The sequence below is a fragment of the Suillus discolor genome (genome assembly GCF_016758755.1).
Source record: "Suillus discolor strain FC423 chromosome Unknown F5147scaffold_33, whole genome shotgun sequence".
NCBI lineage: Eukaryota > Fungi > Basidiomycota > Agaricomycetes > Boletales > Suillaceae > Suillus > Suillus discolor.
In genome coordinates, this window is record NW_024541280.1 from 240,354 (window position 1) to 258,630 (window position 18,277).

At 47.4% G+C, this 18,277-nt stretch overlaps 5 protein-coding genes and 1 non-coding gene across 6 annotated transcripts; 1 reads left to right on the forward strand and 5 right to left on the reverse strand.

Annotated features, from left to right (window-relative positions):
* Nucleotides 1-1,487: 1,487 nt before the first annotated feature.
* F5147DRAFT_t88 lies at nt 1,488-1,566 on the forward strand. The gene has a single exon. It is a non-coding gene; the product is annotated as a tRNA-Glu (tRNA).
* Nucleotides 1,567-1,717: 151 nt separating this feature from the next.
* F5147DRAFT_699055 (kinase-like domain-containing protein) lies at nt 1,718-4,347 on the reverse strand. Its single transcript, XM_041437594.1, has 7 exons — nt 4,159-4,347; nt 3,959-4,100; nt 3,467-3,909; nt 2,999-3,403; nt 2,885-2,934; nt 2,267-2,836; nt 1,718-2,211 (listed from the first exon to the last, which is right to left on the reverse strand). The coding sequence occupies exons 1-7, from the start codon at nt 4,247-4,249 to the stop codon at nt 1,939-1,941; spliced, it is 1,974 nt and encodes a 657-aa protein (XP_041291934.1). The 5' UTR covers nt 4,250-4,347; the 3' UTR covers nt 1,718-1,938.
* Nucleotides 4,348-7,304: 2,957 nt separating this feature from the next.
* Nucleotides 7,305-8,143, reverse strand: F5147DRAFT_578164 (uncharacterized protein; the record flags this gene model as incomplete). Its single annotated transcript, XM_041431430.1, has 4 exons — nt 7,305-7,616; nt 7,669-7,732; nt 7,786-7,937; nt 7,994-8,143. The coding sequence occupies 4 exons, from the start codon at nt 8,141-8,143 to the stop codon at nt 7,305-7,307; spliced, it is 678 nt and encodes a 225-aa protein (XP_041291935.1).
* A 464-nt stretch (nt 8,144-8,607) lies between these two features.
* On the reverse strand, nt 8,608-10,543 carry F5147DRAFT_837601 (uncharacterized protein; the record flags this gene model as incomplete). Its single annotated transcript, XM_041444082.1, has 9 exons — nt 10,403-10,543; nt 10,280-10,340; nt 10,149-10,222; nt 9,951-10,079; nt 9,881-9,889; nt 9,755-9,826; nt 9,586-9,702; nt 9,331-9,536; nt 8,608-9,265 (listed from the first exon to the last, which is right to left on the reverse strand). Exons 1-9 carry the CDS (start codon nt 10,454-10,456, stop codon nt 8,608-8,610), a joined length of 1,380 nt encoding a protein of 459 aa, XP_041291936.1. The 5' UTR covers nt 10,457-10,543.
* A 2,484-nt stretch (nt 10,544-13,027) lies between these two features.
* F5147DRAFT_746112 (uncharacterized protein) lies at nt 13,028-13,987 on the reverse strand (the record flags this gene model as incomplete). The annotated part of the gene is made up of 5 exons (XM_041439819.1): nt 13,028-13,339; nt 13,374-13,437; nt 13,491-13,576; nt 13,699-13,817; nt 13,957-13,987. The coding sequence occupies 5 exons, from the start codon at nt 13,985-13,987 to the stop codon at nt 13,028-13,030; spliced, it is 612 nt and encodes a 203-aa protein (XP_041291937.1).
* Nucleotides 13,988-15,683: 1,696 nt separating this feature from the next.
* Nucleotides 15,684-17,736, reverse strand: F5147DRAFT_753697 (aspartic peptidase domain-containing protein). Its single transcript, XM_041440260.1, has 6 exons — nt 17,354-17,736; nt 17,251-17,294; nt 16,968-17,197; nt 16,606-16,911; nt 16,379-16,549; nt 15,684-16,327 (listed from the first exon to the last, which is right to left on the reverse strand). The coding sequence occupies exons 1-6, from the start codon at nt 17,585-17,587 to the stop codon at nt 15,852-15,854; spliced, it is 1,461 nt and encodes a 486-aa protein (XP_041291938.1). The 5' UTR covers nt 17,588-17,736; the 3' UTR covers nt 15,684-15,851.
* Nucleotides 17,737-18,277: the final 541 nt, after the last annotated feature.

The window sequence follows — 18,277 nt, forward strand, 5'->3', positions numbered from 1 at the left end:
GCTGTTCCGACGCGATTCACATTTATGCGCTTGGCCTTCTTGTTTTCTGGCCTGTAATACGACTTCGTGATATATTGTACGCCTGTACGTAGTACCTACTATATCGTAGTGGATGATCTTGGAATGACCTATTCTCTTGCCTGATGTCCGTTAATGTTTGTGCACGCTGTGGTTGTGTTATGGGATCATGATATTAAGGTGAGTAAGTTACGCAGGAAGAAACTGTCTTTCTTCCATGATTGACAAAATATCCTAGGGGATACTGACACTGGCTAAGTAACTCAAGCGGGCGGACTGTCTCAGTAATCTCCATGTGCTCGATCGTTATCAGGAAGGCAAGAGTACATGGTTTGATCGTCGGCTTAGGATGTTGGTGAGAGTCCTCCAAGTAGGCACCAGCTCTCCTGGGCTCTCCTACGCGGTACCTTCAGATCTATGGGTCCCAGGTCTTCTCGGACCTGGGCAAAACTTGCTTGTATGATCTTGTGATGGGAATGTTGACTTGTAAGTGACTCGTCTCCGATGTTCAATTCGGATGTATCGTTTCCCAAAGGCTGAGCGCTGATTACATAGCGGCGATATCGTCCACGGTAGACATACATCCTGTGAGTTCTATCGTCACTTTCCATCGAGAAATTCGCTTGAGCGCCGCAGCCAAACCAATGCCGGGGCGAAAGCAAGATATTTCTGATCGGTTGTCCCCCTGTGACGTCGTTTAATTACCAGACGACGTCCCCTTTTCGCAGATCATTGATTACGCGCGACGGAACTCAGTACTCAAGTGTTGCGATACCGTGGAATACTATTTGACATGGCAAGTGGAACACATCTTTTCTTTCGGTATGTTTTCTGGGTAGTCTTGGCACATACTATGTCAGACCCACCGGCAGGGCTGAAGTTCAAGGTTCTCTGTACCTTGCCTTTCGCCGACGGAAGACACTCTGGTACTGTGGCTGAATGACGGATGGGCCTGACCGCTATCAGGGTAAGTTCACCTTCCGCTTCAACATATTCCGTGCCTCATCACCGACGAGGGTAATAGCGCCAGGCACAACCTGTACAGTTGCAACAAGAACGCAGACATGTCAGGATCGTCATGCCCGTCAGATCTGGTTTCCCATACTCTGACAGATTGTCTACCACGCCGCGATGCTGCTAAAGATAAGTAAGCATGTAACGTTGATCATCATCGGGGTTTCTCGATACTATCCCGTTATACAATGTCTGCCTGGCCCTTTCGACCACAGAGAAATTTCTTCAATCGATTATTGCTGAGCAACTTGGTGCATCTACTAGAATTGGTTCTTGAGTTGGTGACGTCGAGTACGATCAGGGGCGTATACAATGGGTGATGTGCCGTTCGTTCGTTCCTCTTCGTTCGATGATATGCAAAAGTTTCGGGGGTAAGCTCAACGTACTCAGCTTTCATTAGTACTGAATACAATCATTATGCATACCATAGCAATCAACATGGACCTCGATATCAATCGGATATGGTGTAACGGTCAACATTGCCGCCTCTCACGAGTCACGCGGCAGCTCGGGGTTCGATTCCCCGTATCCGAATACTTTTTGCTTTCCTCGGAGGCTCGACCTCTGAAACCGAAACACAACATAATGACAACTTCGTATCGCAGCGAAGTGACATCGTTTGCATGTCTGACTTTGGGTGATTAGACATCTTTGAAGCTCTCGACCTCTCAGATAGTATTTACCGCACTTTTGAGGCTGTTGGATCATAACTCACTAATGAATACAGCTGCACGCCTCGCGATCGCGCTAAACCAAGTGACATAAGAGTACAAGCATGCTAGATGGGTAACAGTGGGGAAACAAAAGAACAACAAAGACAGCATCTATCGATAATAAGCAAATAGCACTAAGCGTGGTACATTGACAATTCCAAGTTATGGCCTCGCAATGACTTGGACGGATTTCTTACTCTCCCCCGCCAGCGAGTTCGAGGATCAACCGACATGCAACATCCATAAATACAAAGGGCGAAACCACCTCGTCTTCCTTAAGTGCGAGATGGTCTTTGTCCTTGATCGAACGTCCATCTGAACTTGAGTCGGGGAGATATGCATCAGGATCGGCCATGTCGAATCTTCCAGCGCCGGGTTCGGCGGAGGCCTTGTATGTCTTTTTGTGATGGAAGTCGACGAGATAATTTATCGAGTCTACCATGTAGAGCTGGAGATTCATGAGGATCTGGTAATGCGTCAGCTGCATCGTAATTCTCAGCAGGAAATAAAGGTGTGCGTACCACAACGTCTTGGACTCTGGCTCGGGTCTCTACAAAGTAGACGCTTGCAGCCACACGCAAATCTACCGAATCGCACCCATCCATCTCCCTCGCGCGTTCGATCTTTGCGCTCCCTTCCGTGCCGCTCCTTGGCCGGGACTTGACACCTCCTAAACCACCCAGGTTCCTTTTCTCCTTCCACTCCATTCCGAGTGCCTTGAGCGTTCGATAGATCTCCAGCATGACTTCCATGGGCGGACTTCTGCTGCGAATCCCGAAGTGCCACTTTGTCCGGTGTTGCTTCTTTTCTTTAATAGGCCATGCGCGTTTGGCATTTGCATATGATGCAAGATGGTGCTGTTCAGGTAGCTGGTCGGGGAGGGGCAGCGAAGAGTTGAGCACAGCAAATGTGTTGAGGTCGCGTTCACCGTATTCACCATCTATCGGAGGAGTGGAAAAATCAAGTCCATCGTCGATTTCGTCGTCGTCTTCTTCGCCATTGTCATATTCAGCGTTAAATTCGGCTTCGAAGGGATTGTCTTCAAGATCACCCGAAGGTGAGAGAGCGTTGGGTGAGAGCGCATTTCGGGGCTGGAGGATTATCAATACAGGCGCGAGATTACGAGTATCGGTACTCACATCCATCGCTGCGAGCTGGGCATCTCGTTCTTGTTCCTCGAACTCTGCCACTTGGAAGGTGATCAGTCAACCAGTGCTGTAAACATTAGTTATACAGATGATGAAGATACCTACAATCACGGCCAGCACGGCGTTTGTCCCGTAGAAGCATGTATGCCACCTTGACCGCGTTCCCTTGAACACCGTCATCCCGCCTCAGACACTCCCAAATATCGTCCTTGTCCACGCCTTGCATGCGGGCTGCCAGTTCGTCGATTACATCTTCCTCGATGCGTCCAAGACCGTCAATGATCTCAAAGTCGAGTACCTTGGGCTGGGTGACAAGGGACGATAGCGTGCCAAGCACAGGACCAGGGGGTGGAGGGAGAGGAGTTAGGTAGCGGGGAATGTCAGTCCTGAAGAATGGGTGCTGCGTTATTTCGGGGATGGTTATACGTTTTACAGGGTCGATGGCGAGCATGTGGTTGATCAGTCCGCGGGCATCAGCACCAAGATAAGACGGCATATGGTAAGAACCCTCTGTAGGACATCAGTACGTACATTCTCAGGCGGAAGGCTACAAGTAGAAGGGAAAAGACGTACGGCTAATTTTGGTGAAGAGGGTTTGAACATCATCGTCTTCGAAAGGTAGCCTTCCACATAGCATGACATATAAGATTACTCCACAGCTCCAAACGTCGATCTCTGGGCCGGTGTAAAGCCCTCCTCGGATCACTTCTGGAGCGGCATAATTGGGACTACCACAGCTCGTCTTAAGGAAATCACCATCCTTGATCTCATTGGAAAGCCCAAAGTCCGCAATTTTGACGTTGAGATCATCATCAAGAAGTACGTTCTCTGGCTTGAGATCTCGGTGTACGATTTTGAGCTTGTGGCTGTACTCTATGCCAGAGATGAGTTGCTGAAAGAACCTCCGGGCTCGAGGCTCCGGCATTCGTCCGTTAGCTACGATGTAGTTGAATAGCTCGCCACCGGCGTACTCGAGAACGATGATGATATCTGTAGGGGTCGAGATGACTTCGTAGCTGTAAAAAATCATAAGATGGGACAGTGATAATTGTTTGAAGGACCTACAGCTTGATGATATGTGGATGCCGCAGGGTTCGCATGTACTCCACTTCCCTCTGGACACGAGTCTTGGTCTTGGTCATATGGATGACTGCCTTGGATATGTACTTCATTGCAACTTTCTGACCTGTTATGGTGTGGGTAGCCACTGGAGAACATGGGTTAGTCGATCGAGCGCAAAGATCGAACAAATTTGCAAGATGTACTTTTGACTTTGCCAAAGGTCCCCTCCGCGATATCCTGTATGACTGTGTATTCACCCAGCTTTGTGGCCGGGTACACTGTTTGTTCGCTCATGGCGGAGAGCCGTTCGTGGATGAGTAGTGGTTGCCGTTGTCGCGATCGTCGTGTTCGTGCTGTGCGTCTGAATTGCGGGAAAATTGGGAAAGTGCTCCTGGGATTGATGTTGTTACGTACTTGATTTTGGGGTCTTGGTTGCTTATGTATAAATCTTGTGATTCCCAGGTTGACTCAACCCCGGTATTTGCTTGGCAATAACTGTAACAAAGTTCAAAGGTCGGATTTGCCAATTTAGGTGTAGATTCAATTAGGCGTGGATTTTCTAGCACGAATTCCCATCACGTATTCAATATATCCTTACTTTTTCGACCTTTAGTGATTGGTTCGTTGATCTACATACCACGCCGCAAAACTGATGCAAGAATCCCTGAGGACGGGGATAATCCTCCCCCAGAGCGATCAACCAGTTTATTCACCGATCACCTCCTCCTGCGATCCGCATGTTAAGTACCAGAATTATCTCCGTTAAAGTACAGTCTAAATTGATGTCACTCGCACTGGACAAAGGGTCCATCGTCCATGCATGATGGCCTTCCCGGGGTACTAGTTCAGATAATCGTTCCTTCTTGCCCGTAATTCCAGCTGAACACTCTGTATATCTGCCAGATTACCCCTTCCGAGCCATATGAATTTCACCCTTATCTCTGGGTTGGGAAACCCCCTCATCATTGAAATCGTGAACGGTTTTTGTCTGGGTGTGCTCTCAGCTGGGAAACTTGTTTATGACGAGCAATCTTGTACAAGGTGATAATTCAAATGCTCTTCTCTTGCCACGTCCCATGGGCCATAGATAATCCAGCTCCGCTCGACCGGAAGGTAAATTTCAATTACATATAGTGGCGCGCAGATAAGTTTTGAGTCATGTCTAGATGCTTGTTCTACGACTACATCACGATCCTCAGGTACGTCCATCTGTTCTCCGTCTACGATCCCCACTAGCGCAAAGACATCTGTGATCGCCGTACTAGCTCACCCCGAAAGAGAGGATTCTCTTGTAATACGCTCACTCGGCATTCAAGAAATAATAGTAACGAATATCGAACACTTGACTTCTGAAGTATCTTTGCTCGTATCATTTTGAGCGCTAAATTATCAAACCTGCCAGAAAACGATCACGCCACATCTTCCGACGGCTCGTTTGACAACAGTACTCCAGCCAACAGTATCACTCGAGCAACGATTCCACCAGACTCTGCAGTCATTTCAACCAATGATCATCGGTTCCGGAAACAATTGATTCTTCTGTGCTCGTCACTGCGATACCACACCAGGTCCTCACTAGGCCTCACTGGCATTCCAACATACCAACTAAGCACAGATAAGAATGTCGTTGTGTTACATCTTCATGGCCGAGTGCGGACCGAAACTTATAAACGTTCCTCCTTTGGTCTCACACACGAAACCCGTGGAAGTCGTTCACAAAAACGGAGAGGCAGTGCAGTACAGCGGCGCATCAAGGCAGTCTTCTTACAGTCGCTTGATCTCTGGATGCCAGTGAAACCATGCGACAAATAACTTAAAAAAGTCGATATTTGTCGTCTATCTTTGCTATCAGTGCAATATGCCGTGAACGAATGGCATGTGAACCAGACGTACATCAGAGTTCAAATAAACACTAGTTTCAGTGTCTTGTTTCGACAGCTCCTGCGGTGGGGGGCAATGGGCTTCATAACTTTGGCGGCACGTTTTCCACGTTTAAGTTGACGTCATTGATTAAAACCTTCCTTGTAAAAGCTCCTGCGGGTCTGGTATACCAGGTTAACGCGGAAATACAGTTCAAAAACCCTAAATATCGTAGCGCCTCGGTCAGGGATAATGGCTTCTGGCACGTTATAACTGTAGGTTAGAAGATATGATGCGTAATGGTCTTCCCAGATTCAGCGACAACAAGAGCAGGATCAAATCTCTTCGGCCGACCAGGAAACACGTCGGGGCGCCCGAATCCATTCGGAGATAAGTAGATAGGGATTTTGTCAGAAAAAATATATTCTGGTTTGAAATTTAGTAACGTACAGCGAAAGGGGCGCAGTCAAGCGGATCATACATGTGTGTACAATGTGGCGGATCCTTGGGCCGACTCAGTGAGAAAGAACTAAACCGGTTGTCAGATAAATGCCGCTGGAGCAAGAAAATAGCTCGGGTTCATAAAAAAAGACGCACCTCTAGGGTTCTTGGTTTCAATAACCATTCACTCATCTTGTAGTGGCCAATTTTTGGTAATGTGGTAATGGAGAGTCGACTAGCGTTGTGCTCCCTCGTGCCGATGGGGATCGGTTCCAAAACAACCTATTTCCCTTCAAAGGATTAGTAACAAAGTTCAGACAATCTATTTTTCTTCAAAAGATCGGTAAGTTCAACAAGTTTAGATTGCAGTGGCGTGACCACATACCAGCGAGTGATTCCAGTAAGCTACACGACTGCTCATCCCTGCAATGATGTCACAGGGATCATCTATCATCCAACTCGACTCAGCAGGCGAGCGTCCCATGATAGTCTGATCACCTTTCTTGCTTGACAGGGATGGGAAGCCAGAGTATCCGGAGTATCCAAATGTCAGGGTCTGCGATAACTCCTCCGAATACAGAACAATTGCATGAAATAAAGCTGCGAGCCTCTTTAAGCTTGAAATTAAAGGAGTCTTGCTCACTTTAACACGCACTGGTTATGTATGCGATGAGGCCAACGACCTTGTATTTTGGGGACATGGACCGTCCTTGAAAATAATATATGCTTGAAGCGGCTGCAGACAGTCATCAGACCAACATGTTCAGTAAGATCTCCATCACTCAAAAAATGTTTTCAGGATCTTTGGGATTGGATCTTGTAATACGCGAACGACAATAAGGGTCGCCACGTCAGCGTAACTCTAAAATTTTCAAAAGGGGATCGTCAGGCAAGATCATGCAAACCAATAATTCCATGTATAGAGACTGGGTGGTAAAAGGTGGTAAAACATACAGATGGATATGCGGGAATGATGCTCCGAGTCCTATAGTACAAACATGCAAAGAAAAAAAAAGAAAGGTATCACGAAAAAAACACGCAACGTAGATCATGCAGCCACTTTTGTAGCCATCACCTCCTTCTTCAGCGCATCGCACTTTATTTCTTGCGCTTCAGCATGCCCGATCGTCTTCGCGAGTTTCTCCTCCCTGGTCTGCAAGCGCTGCTCCATGCCGAGGACGAGGAGGCGAATCTGTTCCACCTGCGTTAACGTAGATTCAACCACCGCTTGAGAGACAGGCGCAGAAGTAGACAGATCAGGGTTGCCAAACTGAGGTGTCGGCGTCCCTCGAGCGAAGACAGACCCCATGACAGAACGAGCTGCGAATGTTGATGAAGGTGGCGCGATGTCAAGCGCACTCTGAGAATATATCAGATACATATGATTCATCATGTTTAGCAGGAGTGCATACCTGCCAATTCTCGCCAGCGAATTTGGCCAGAGCTTGCTCCAACATTTTCTCCCTTGTCTTCACCCTACAACAACGTACTGTCTGGAGTGAATAATAGACACCTGCATGTGTACGCACCTGTCCAGTTCCGCCATGCACCTTTCGTTCTCTCTTTGAGTTCCCTGTAGAATCAGATCCAGATTTTTATATTCCTTCTCTAGCTCCTGGATCCTTTCTATGGGTGGCCTCAAAGTAAGCTGTTGTTGTAGCGTCAATATCGTCGATTGAAGCTTAAATGAGTCACAGTCAGCTGCACAGATCGTCGTCCATTATTCATTAAGCTGACCTTGTCATTCTCGCGATCTTTGTCTAGGAGCTGCCTCCGTAATACATCTTCGATAGAAAGCTCGTCCCCCTCACGAAGAATGCCAAGATCATCTGCAGGTAGTGCAAGAGGTGTTTTTCCGTAGTTGCGCACACTCTGTACACGGCGCATGTTCGCCATCTGTCCTCAGGTTGTCGTTTAACCAAAACCTGGACCCTTCCCGAGAACGCGTGTTGACAACTGCATGCACGTGACTGACGCGTTCAAATGAGATTTACGAGATCCAGAACCCTCAGCGCGCTTCTCAGCACAGCACACGAAACTTCACTAGAGCTACAACAATAGTGGTGGACAACTCTGATATACATTCAAGTCATGCGCACATATCGAGTGTTTACAACGGAATCAAAATACAAAAGCCGTTGCAATAAGAATATACTGGAAAATATCATGCGGGAGGCTTTGGTTACAGGGTGATGACGCAATCGTAAAGGTAATTCTCGCTGGCACGGCCTAGTAATTACGCCGGATGTACAAACGAAGGCGAGAAAATAGTTGCGAAGTTGATGTCCGTACGATTCGATGGGCGTGAACGCTCGGAGATACGTTTCTGTGGTGAAACACTGTGCTTAGAGTCAAGGACGACGGAAGCAGTCGCCGGACGTGCTGGTTTGGTGAGCCGCCTGCCTCGTTGGGTCTTGATCACGGACGGAACTTGCTTCAGCAACGAGATGTGACGCGAACATCCTATGAGTAGCACGAGAACCTTGTTCGCGACCGCCTGAATCTTTAACGTTCGAAAAAGTCCCTATTACAGCATGCCGCAGCCTTGACCATATTCGTTTTGATGGTGATGTCCGAGGAGCGCCAAGTCTGGATGGAACAGTGTCGATGATTGGCGCTTCGATAGAGTTCGCTGTCGAAATTCCAGAAGTGCAGGGACGGGAGTCGACATTTCTGGCCGGATCCGTATTGGAAAGTTGTGCGTCTAATGCATCTAGCCCAAGTCTTTTCCCTCCCTTTTCGGTCACAGTTGCAGATATATTAGAGGACCTATGTGCGCAAGAGCCGAACGTGATGATCGTATTGCATTTGCACGCGGGAAAATCTGAGAGGTCAAGATCGTGGCTCACGTCAGTATTCGGTGGTTGTCCCGGGAAGGAAGACATATCCGCGAAAACCAGAGGAGAAACAGGAGACCACTGCGCAGTTGACGTGGAATGATCAGGAGAATTCAGCTTGGGAGATGATCGAGTAGAATAGATCCCTCGCTGTCCTGAGGAGAATGATGGCCTGATTATTACATAGTACGATACTTGGCATTAGTGAGGACAAGGATAAGGAACGGGAATTCATACTCTTGAGATGTGAAGTAGTGGGAGGTCTCGACGGGAACATTGGTGGCACTCTCTGTAGATAACTTTCCGATGCTTCGCGAAGCAAAGACAGTAAACGGCCCCATGGGGCTATCGAACATAGTGGAGAGAGGACCGGGACTCGCAAAAGTTTCTCTGTCTTCGGTGATAGGGGAGAGATCCTTGTTCGAATGCTTGAACGCTGTCTCCTGCAACTAAGATGGTCAGGCATAGTCATTGACCGGCACATTAACGTACCGGTTGGTCTGGATTCAAGATAGTCCCAGGGAGTTGAGGTGGTAATTGAAACGAAATGCTGCCAGAAGACTGCTTGTCGTCTAATGTGTTTAGTACACAGAAGTTATGATTGGGGCTCTTAGCGGGTATTCAATGTTCACGCTCTGAACGCTGCCAAAGATCGACTCACCTTGGACGAAAATCGGTTTTTTACGCGCCTCAGTCTATGTCGAGACGCGGGTGTAGGACTTGTATCGTGTACCTATACAACATAAATTTATCTTGAATTTCGCAATAACACATTCTTATGGCTCACCGCACTATCCTTGAGTCATAGCACATAGATGGTTGTCAAAACTTGGACAGAGGGCAGAATATATGCGTACCTGATGGGACTTCAGACACGCCTGAGAGTAACCATTTGATCGGACGCGACTCAAAAGCGGGAAACGATGATCAGCGAGAATATCATCAAATCTGAAATCTTGTTCGTCTCCAATCTTAAAGGAAGGAAACTGCATTAACGGTCATGCACGACTTAGTTGAAGATGAGTCTGGCGGGAAAATGGAGAATTGTCTGTTACCGTGAATGATGCCTCTTGGCCATGTGACTGCGATTTTCTGGTCGCCGAGCTGGGCGATGTGGTCCAAAGGATGTCTGGAGCATAGGAATCGTGTTAGTGGAATAGTTGTATATCCCTCGGTTGATCGTCACCAGGTCTATCTTGAGGAAGCTTGAACAGGGGATCTGGAGGTGAAAGTGTTATCTCGAAGGACTACACCGACGCCCATGCTCAACTTGAGTCAAATGTATAAACATCAACTTGAAAGCACTGACAGGCTTGGGCTTGAGTATGAGCTTGAGGATCCGCCGGGTGCTGGTGAGACCCATCAGCGCCACTATTAGCGGATAAATGATAACACTGGCAAGTTGTGCGCAGCGGTATGACAAGAGACAGTGAAACGGTTACTGCAAGGCTCAAGCTGGAAGGTGGCACTCATTACGTACCCGGTTCGACTAAATTTGAAATTTGACATTCGCTGTGCCACCTCACTCAAGTTCACATTCTTGCAGACAATCAAGATATCGATATGATTGACTTCTTGTAAGTTCTCTCGTGTGATATGCAAATTGTGGAATGCTCTAATTGAGCCTTCGCAGCAATGCTTCTTCGTTTCGGCCACTTCAATCACACCATGCCTGAGCCGTACAAATCTGATGCATCGATGGCCGGCTGCATCGCTGCGTGGGGTATGCATGCCACGTGCATGCTGTGGTTTCCTCCTTTATAGTGCATCAGGGCATCACAGGTACTGTAATTTTTGTGACCTTCAGCACACATCTTACTCTTCAGTGTTAAAATCATTCATATGTCCAACTTCGTCCCTGGTCATTTTAGCGAATACCCTTTTTTGGAGAAGGGCAGAGCCACCTCGAACGCCACCAGGACTTAGGATAGACACACCTCATAATCAGCAAAATACCACAAGTCGTCAATAGTATGTATCATCCATTTTCGTTCAACATGTACTGATGATTTCCCAAACTGACGACACTTTATTTCATCATTACCTGGTTTTTTTTTTTCGCGACAGACTCCGTGCCAGACCCACTCGATGATACCTTTCAAGCCATGGGTGAAGAGCCAAACCACTCAGAACCACCCCAAGATCCAGGAGTTGAATTAGCATTGAGAAAAGGTTTAAGGGAGTTGTGGGACGTCGTTGTCCACCCAGTGGTCGAGAATCTGGGCAGAATTGCACGACGAGGTTCCCGGATACGGCGGTGCCCGACGTCTCTTCAATTTCTTGCCGTTGCACACTGCTGGCGAGTACAGGGCAAATGGAGAGTCCATTTTAGATTTGATCCTGCTGTTTTGGTCGCTGAATCTGGGAAGAACATTACACATCATATCTGCTATAACGCGCCAGAAGCCATGATTCCTGACCGAGGCGCTACGATATTTAGGGTTTTTGAACTGTATTCCCGCGTTAACCTGGTGTACCAAACCCGCAGGATCTTTTACAGGGGAAGGTTTTAATTAATGACGTTGTCAACTTAAACCCGAAAAACGTGCCGCCAAAGTTATGAAGCCCATTGCCCCCCACCGCAGGAGCTGTCGAAACAAGACACTGAAACTAGTGTTTATTTGAACTCTGATGTACGTCTGGTTCACATGCCATTCGTTCACGGCATATTGCACTGATAGCAAAGATAGACGACAAGTATCGACTTTTTTTAAGTTATTTGTCGCATGGTTCACTGGCATCCAGAGATCAAGCGACTGTAAGAAGACTGCCTTGATGCGCCGCCCGCCAACGGTAGTCAGATGTTTTCGGTACTGCAGGATCAATCGTAAATTGGGACTTTGTCAGAAAAAAATATACAGGTTTGAAATTTAGTAACGTACAGCGAAAGGGGCGCAGTCAAGCGGATCATACATGTGTGTACAACTGTGGCGGATCCTTGGGCCGACTCAGTGAGAAAGAACTAAACCGGTTTTCAGATAAATGCCGCTATACAGATATCGCTGGAGCAAGGAAATAGCTCGAGGTTCATAAAAAAGACGCACCTCTAGGGTTGGTTCTTGGTTTCAATAACCATTCACTAGTCTTGTCAGTAGCCAGTTTTTGGTAATGTAGCAATGGAGAGAGAGTCGACTAGCGTTGTGCTCCCTCGTGCCGATGGGGATCGGTTCCAAAACAACCTATTTCCCTTCAAAGGATTAGTAACAAAGTTCAAACAATCTATTTTTCTTCAAAAGATCGGTAAGTTCAACAGGTTTAGATTGCAGCGCGTGACCACGTACCAGCGAGTGATTCCAGTAAGCTACACGACTGCCCATCCCTGCAATGATGTCACAGGGATCATCCAACTCGACTCAGCAGGCGAGCGTCCCATGATAGTCTGATCACTTTTCCTGCTTGACAGGGATGGGAAGCCGGAGTATCCAAATGTCAGGTGTCTGCGATAACCCCTCCGAATACACAACAATTGCGTGAAATAAAGTTACGAGTCTCTTTAAGCTTTAAATTAAAGGACTTTTGCTCGCTTTAACACGCACTTGTTATGAATGCGACGAGGCCGACGACCTTGTATTTTGGGGGCATAGACCGTCCTTGAAAATAATATATGCTTGAAGCGGCTGTAGACAGTCATCAGACCAACATGTTAAGTGAGATCTCCATCACTCGAAAAATGTTTTCAGGATCTTTGGGATTGGATCTTGCAATACGCGAACGACAATAAGGGTCGCCACGTCAGCGTAACTCTAAAATTTTCAAAAGGGGATCGTCAGGCAAGATCATGCAAACCAATAATTCCATGTATAGAGACTGGGTGGTAAAAGGTGGTAAAACATACAGATGGATATGCGGGAATGATGCTCCGAGTCCTATATATGGTACAAATATGCGAAGGGAAAAAAAAGAAAGGTATCACGAAAAAAACACGCAACGTAGATCATGCAGCCACTTTTGTGGCCATCGCCTCTTTCTTCAGCGCATCGCACTTGATCTCTTGCGCTTCAGCATGCCCGATCGTCTTCGCGAGTTTCTCCTCCCTGGTCTGCAAGCGCTGCTCCATGCCGAGGACGAGCAGGCGAATCTGTTCCACCTGCGTTAACGTAGATTCAACCACCGCTTGAGAGACAGGCGCAGAGGTAGACAGATCAGGATTGCCCGACTGATGTGTTGGCGTCCCTCGAGAGAAGACGGACCCCATAACAGAACGAGCTGCGAATGTTGATGAAGGTGGCGCGATGTCGAGCGCACTCTGAGAGTATATCAGATACATACGGAGTGCATACCTGCCAATTCTCGCCAGCGAATTTGGCCAAAGCTTGCTCCAACACTTTCTCTCTTGTCTTCACCCTACGATAACGTACTGCCTGGAGTGAACGATAGACACATGCATATGTACGCACCTGTCCAGTTCTGCCATGCACCTTTCGTTCTCTCTCTGAGTTCCCTGTAGAATCAGATCCAGATTTTTATATTCCTTCTCTAGCTCCTGGATCCTTTCTATGGGTGGCCTCAAAGCAAGTTATTGTTGTAGCGTCAATATCGTTGATTGAAGCTTAAATAAGTCACAGTCAGCTGCACAGATCGTCTTTCATGATTAATTAAGCTGACCTTGTCATTCTCGCGATCTTTGTCTAGGAGCTGCCGTCGCAATACATCTTCGATAGAAGGCTCGTCCCCCTCACGAAGAATGCCGAGATCATCTGCAGGTAGTGCAAGAGGTGTTTTTCCTGTAGTTGCGCACAATCTGTACACGACGCATGTTCGCCATCTGTCTTCAGGTCGTGTTTTAACCAAAACCTGGACCCTTCCCGAGAACGCGTGTTAACAACAGCATGCACGTGACTGACGCGTTCAAATGAGATTTACGAGATCCAGAATGGTTTGCAATGGTGCACATGTTTACTATAGTACTGATGGTCTCTGGACTTTCAAGTTCAGAGGCAATGCAGACAAACCGAGCCGGCTCGGAGGACGCCTAACCCTTTTTACTGATGCCACGAGCTCAAAAGGTACGTTCAGCGTATTCGTTATCAACAATGCATCAGAGGAAATTCCCAGAGGACTGTGGTCTCAGGACCGCGTCGGCCAATAATGGCTCGGTCTTCTAGGGACAATCCCCGTTCACAGTCGATGCCTAGGCAAGCTGGTCTACCAGGACATACACAAGGCCACGTCTGGAGGAGCTTTGATTCAAGGATTGTTTGCAGGGAGGACTGGGAGAGCATTGTCAGTGATTGTGTCTATACGGAGCGTGATCATACTGTGAGCGTCAAACCGCATGGATTCTGGAGCATATTATGGAATTGGCTGTGCTACAAAGGTGAGTTTCGTCACATCTAGAGCGAACGTAGTCAATTCATGCATTGGCATTAGCGTTCTAGATATAGTAATGCCTTGCTTGACTACTCATGTTGGATGTCCAACGCTTTGTCATATTCCTTTTCTTCGTTTGTTGACGGACTCCATATATATTAGGCCATGCTCAGCGCTCATCTCCTATCGTTATGTCTCTCACTTTTGAGGGTGTCGATGTCGTCGCCCCGTGCGATCTCTCTGCTTCGTTGTCTTCTGTAACATCGCAAATTCTCATTCAATTTTGGCGTCTTAGATGTCGCAACGCTTGATATCCCAATTCGTGCTCTTATTTCCATCTCGGATGACGCTGTCAATTTCTCGACTGATCTTTCGTTTCTTGTGGTCGATTAGGGTTCGGCGTTGCCGAATTTGACTTGCTTGCCTGCATTGTCTCGGAGTTTTGGCGCTGTTACTGTATGGCACTGTGCAGTGCCACACAACCTATCAGGGTTTTACTGATGGAGGTATTCTACAAAAACTTGTGCGGGGATGGCACAATGAATTCCAAGCGAGCTGCGCGGGCACTGCACCGAGTGGTCCAGTAGTTGGCTTGCGACAATGACAGCCCTTGGACCAGCGCATAATATTCGTGCATATTGGCGTGCGATCGATTTCGTGCGTCCTCTCCCTTTTTTTCAAGTGTTCTTGAGACCATCTAACCACTTCGCGTGTAGCATCCAGCTATGGGTACGTTGCCAATGACTCAAAATTCAATATTTCAGTGAGACTGTATACCTCCACGATATGTACACCTAAATTCGACTTCAAATTCAATTTGTATTTTCCAGTTTGTTGCCTCCGAGCCAAAGGTGGCCGCTCCTAAGGTTTGTGTGAGGGTCATATTCAACATTGTACCTTCGGTTTGAACGTGATCTGGCCTATCATCTCATAACGGCAAGACAACTACGATGAACGTGGTAGTCGTGGGTCTGGTTTACGATTGATCCTGCAGTATCGAAAACATCTGACTACCGTTGGCGTATTGTGTGGCATTTCCGGTGCACCCACGAATTGTGAACGAAGAAATGAACTGTTTTATCGCAATAAGTGCGCCCTTGAATATACTCCCGGCTATCGTGTGGCCGGAGATCCAATGCTTATCAAAAGCTTGGCCCATAATCGGATGCAGATCAATGATCGTTCGTTCTTTCTCGCTATTCAGAAAGGATACTAAAAGCATCGTGTAAATCAGAAAATCAGATTGAGAAATTGCAAAGTTTCGTCAACGCGTAATTCATACAGAGAATTGTGTCGTAAAATGCGTGCACTGTACGTTAGAAGAAGAAAAAGATAAATGATTTATACAGTGTATGGTAAGTTGCTATAAATGTTGGTTTACAAAAGTAGACAGATGAATGATCTATACGTCGTGAATGAATTTTCAAATTAGTGTGCATGAGCTCTAGTTAGAAGAAGAGAGTGAAGCAACCTGCAACAGAGGCAAGAAGAGTAAGCGATAAAGTGATGATCTTGATGGGAGATTGAGGAGGAGATCCAGAGCTTGTGCTGCTGCTGCTGCTCGAGCTTCCACTCGAGCTCGCGCAGGTACTAGTAGGCAGGGGTGTCAAGCCAGTCACCTGCACCGGATTCGGGTCGGAAGATCCAGTTGAAGAGCTCAAGCCGCTGGCGAGCTGGGCGAAGCCGACGGCAGGGGGGCTAGCACGGAAGACGGAGTACACATTCTTCAGGAAGGTATCGCCGACAATCCAATCAGGAACGCTACCAATGCCAATATCGAAGATACCACCAGCACACATATGAGAAGTAGTGCTCGCGTTGCCAGCCATTGTGCCGTTGAGGGTACCAAGGTTCATGTCTAGGGGACTGATCGCCCAGTTTGTACCGCCGAAGGAGATATAAACGGTGACATTGGTGTCGCAAGCTAGAAATAGATGAGTCTTCTGCTCATCCTGCAGTACACACAGATACTGACGGAATGCATATAAGCCTTGCCAATCACCAGAAAGCTCTGTGGAGCCAGGCACTTGGGCCCAAATACTTGCGGCGATGGGTGTGGGTGCCCCGATGAGGGTAGTGCCTGTGTCGATGGCAGCAAGACCACCAAGTGGGTCAATTGCGATCGTCTTGCCTTGTACAGTGACCGCTGTGAATTTGTTACCATTAAGCATGATGACAACACGACAGAATAACGATGCTGACAGCTAACAGTGAGTAACCAATACGATGGCGGACCAGTTAGATCCAGGTATTCGATAGAGCCGTTGTATAAACTCGAATTTGTTCCCCCGAGAGTGAACACACCGCCCGGAGCAGCACTAATCTGATTAGCTTGGTTGACGTATCGTTCAAGGTAGAAAGAGAATAAGGGTTCAGAGAGATTGTTGGCATTATAGAGAGCTTCCCAAAAGGGGGTAGTCTGGAGGGCAGAAATCGAGGTAAACCCGAGACCCATGATACCTGAGAGTCCGTCGCCGGTCAAGCCAGGGGTAACACTGTTAACAGCAACTATTATTAAAATAAGGTCAGGTCTGAATCAGCCCAAGCCACCGAGATAAACATACGGAGTTCCTGGGACATTTCGAATGATCCGAAAGTAACACTATCCTGAACGACAGTACCTTGTGCCGATCCCGAGCCATAATCTATCTCCAGGGGGGAGGAGGTAGCCTTGTATGTTGACGACTTCGAAGTATTGAATTCGGGTACATCTGATCCACAGGAGGTGCAAGAAGTTGTTGCAACCCAAAGGTCGGAAGAGCCAGTATCGAGGACAAGATTGAAGTTCTGTGGTCTTCACAGAACAAATATTTACAAATGTTGCTATGTGTCGAACTTGAAACTTACGGAGTTCCAATGCTCACAACACCTGAGTAGCTGGAATCGTTTTCCTAACATAATGATGGTCAAATTTGTGAGTTACTAGTACATGAAAAATTGAGCTGCGAACCTCGTCCGTGACGGGAATTGCAGCAGTGCTTGCTCGCTTTGAATCCGTGCTCTTCACATTCGTTAATTGGTGACCATACTTTTTCCGCAATGCTTCGACGGCTTTTGGTAAGTTCGCAACTCGGTCGGAATGACTTCGTCGCGTGATTGGAACATGAACTACACCTCCATCTGGTTGGCGAGCAGCAAAAACAAATGGAAGGAGTACGATGGCTACAAGGGGGAGAGAAATCATCGGGAAACAGGTGGAGAGGAAGACAATGAGGAAATAAAAGAAAAATAGTAGCTATCCGTGGCGGCAAAAGGCTGTCCCGTACCTCCTCGGTCCCGCCAAGTGGTCATACCCCCCATAGTTGTTAGCGTTTCCATTTAAGCGAGTAACGTTGAATTAGCTAAATCTGAAGCTTCGGTCGTCTCGTTCAGGAAATGGCGCGCCGTCGCTTGTCTGAGTTCAAAACCTACTTGCACTTGGCTTGCGACAGGATCTGGTCTTTGTTACTGGCCTTGGAGGTCCCTACGGCACTGCTTCGAATCATTGAAACCAACTGCTCGAACCTAGTATTAATGTTCTCCGCACGCGAGCGTGTACCCCAAACGTAATCCCAAAATACATAACTCGTACGTGATATCTTATATCCACTACTGTGCAAACAAAACAAAATCACATGAGTGTAGCATGCCCAGCGAAAATTAAACGAGTTCGACCGATGGGCCACGGAACAGATCCATGATAGTCCACTGGCCTAATCGATATGGAGTATCCGAAAAATCATCCACACAACGAAGGAATTGAAATGCTTGGACAATGAACGTACATCAAAATCCGCAGAGAAGGCGAAGAGTGCTAGAATCACAGCTTTACATCCTTCTTGACGAGAGTTGCCGCAGCACCGCGGTCCAGTTGAACAGTGACAAAATAAAAATC

Excerpts from the sequence above, each read along its gene's own strand:
- F5147DRAFT_699055 (XM_041437594.1), bottom strand. The coding sequence starts at position 4,249 with ATGAGCGAACAAACAGTGTACCCGGCCACAAAGCTGGGTGAATACACA. Across the intron at positions 3,404-3,466 it reads CCTCTTCACCAAAATTAGCC|AGGGTTCTTACCATATGCCG; the intron begins GTACGTCTTTTC and ends GATGTCCTACAG. Across the intron at positions 2,212-2,266 it reads CCAGAGTCCAAGACGTTGTG|ATCCTCATGAATCTCCAGCT; the intron begins GTACGCACACCT and ends ACGCATTACCAG.
- F5147DRAFT_753697 (XM_041440260.1), bottom strand. The coding sequence starts at position 17,587 with ATGATTTCTCTCCCCCTTGTAGCCATCGTACTCCTTCCATTTGTTTTT. Across the intron at positions 16,550-16,605 it reads TTGGTTACTCACTGTTAGCT|CGGTCACTGTACAAGGCAAG; the intron begins GTCAGCATCGTT and ends ACAAATTCACAG. Across the intron at positions 16,328-16,378 it reads GCAAGGCTTATATGCATTCC|CTTGCGACACCAATGTCACC; the intron begins GTCAGTATCTGT and ends ATCTATTTCTAG.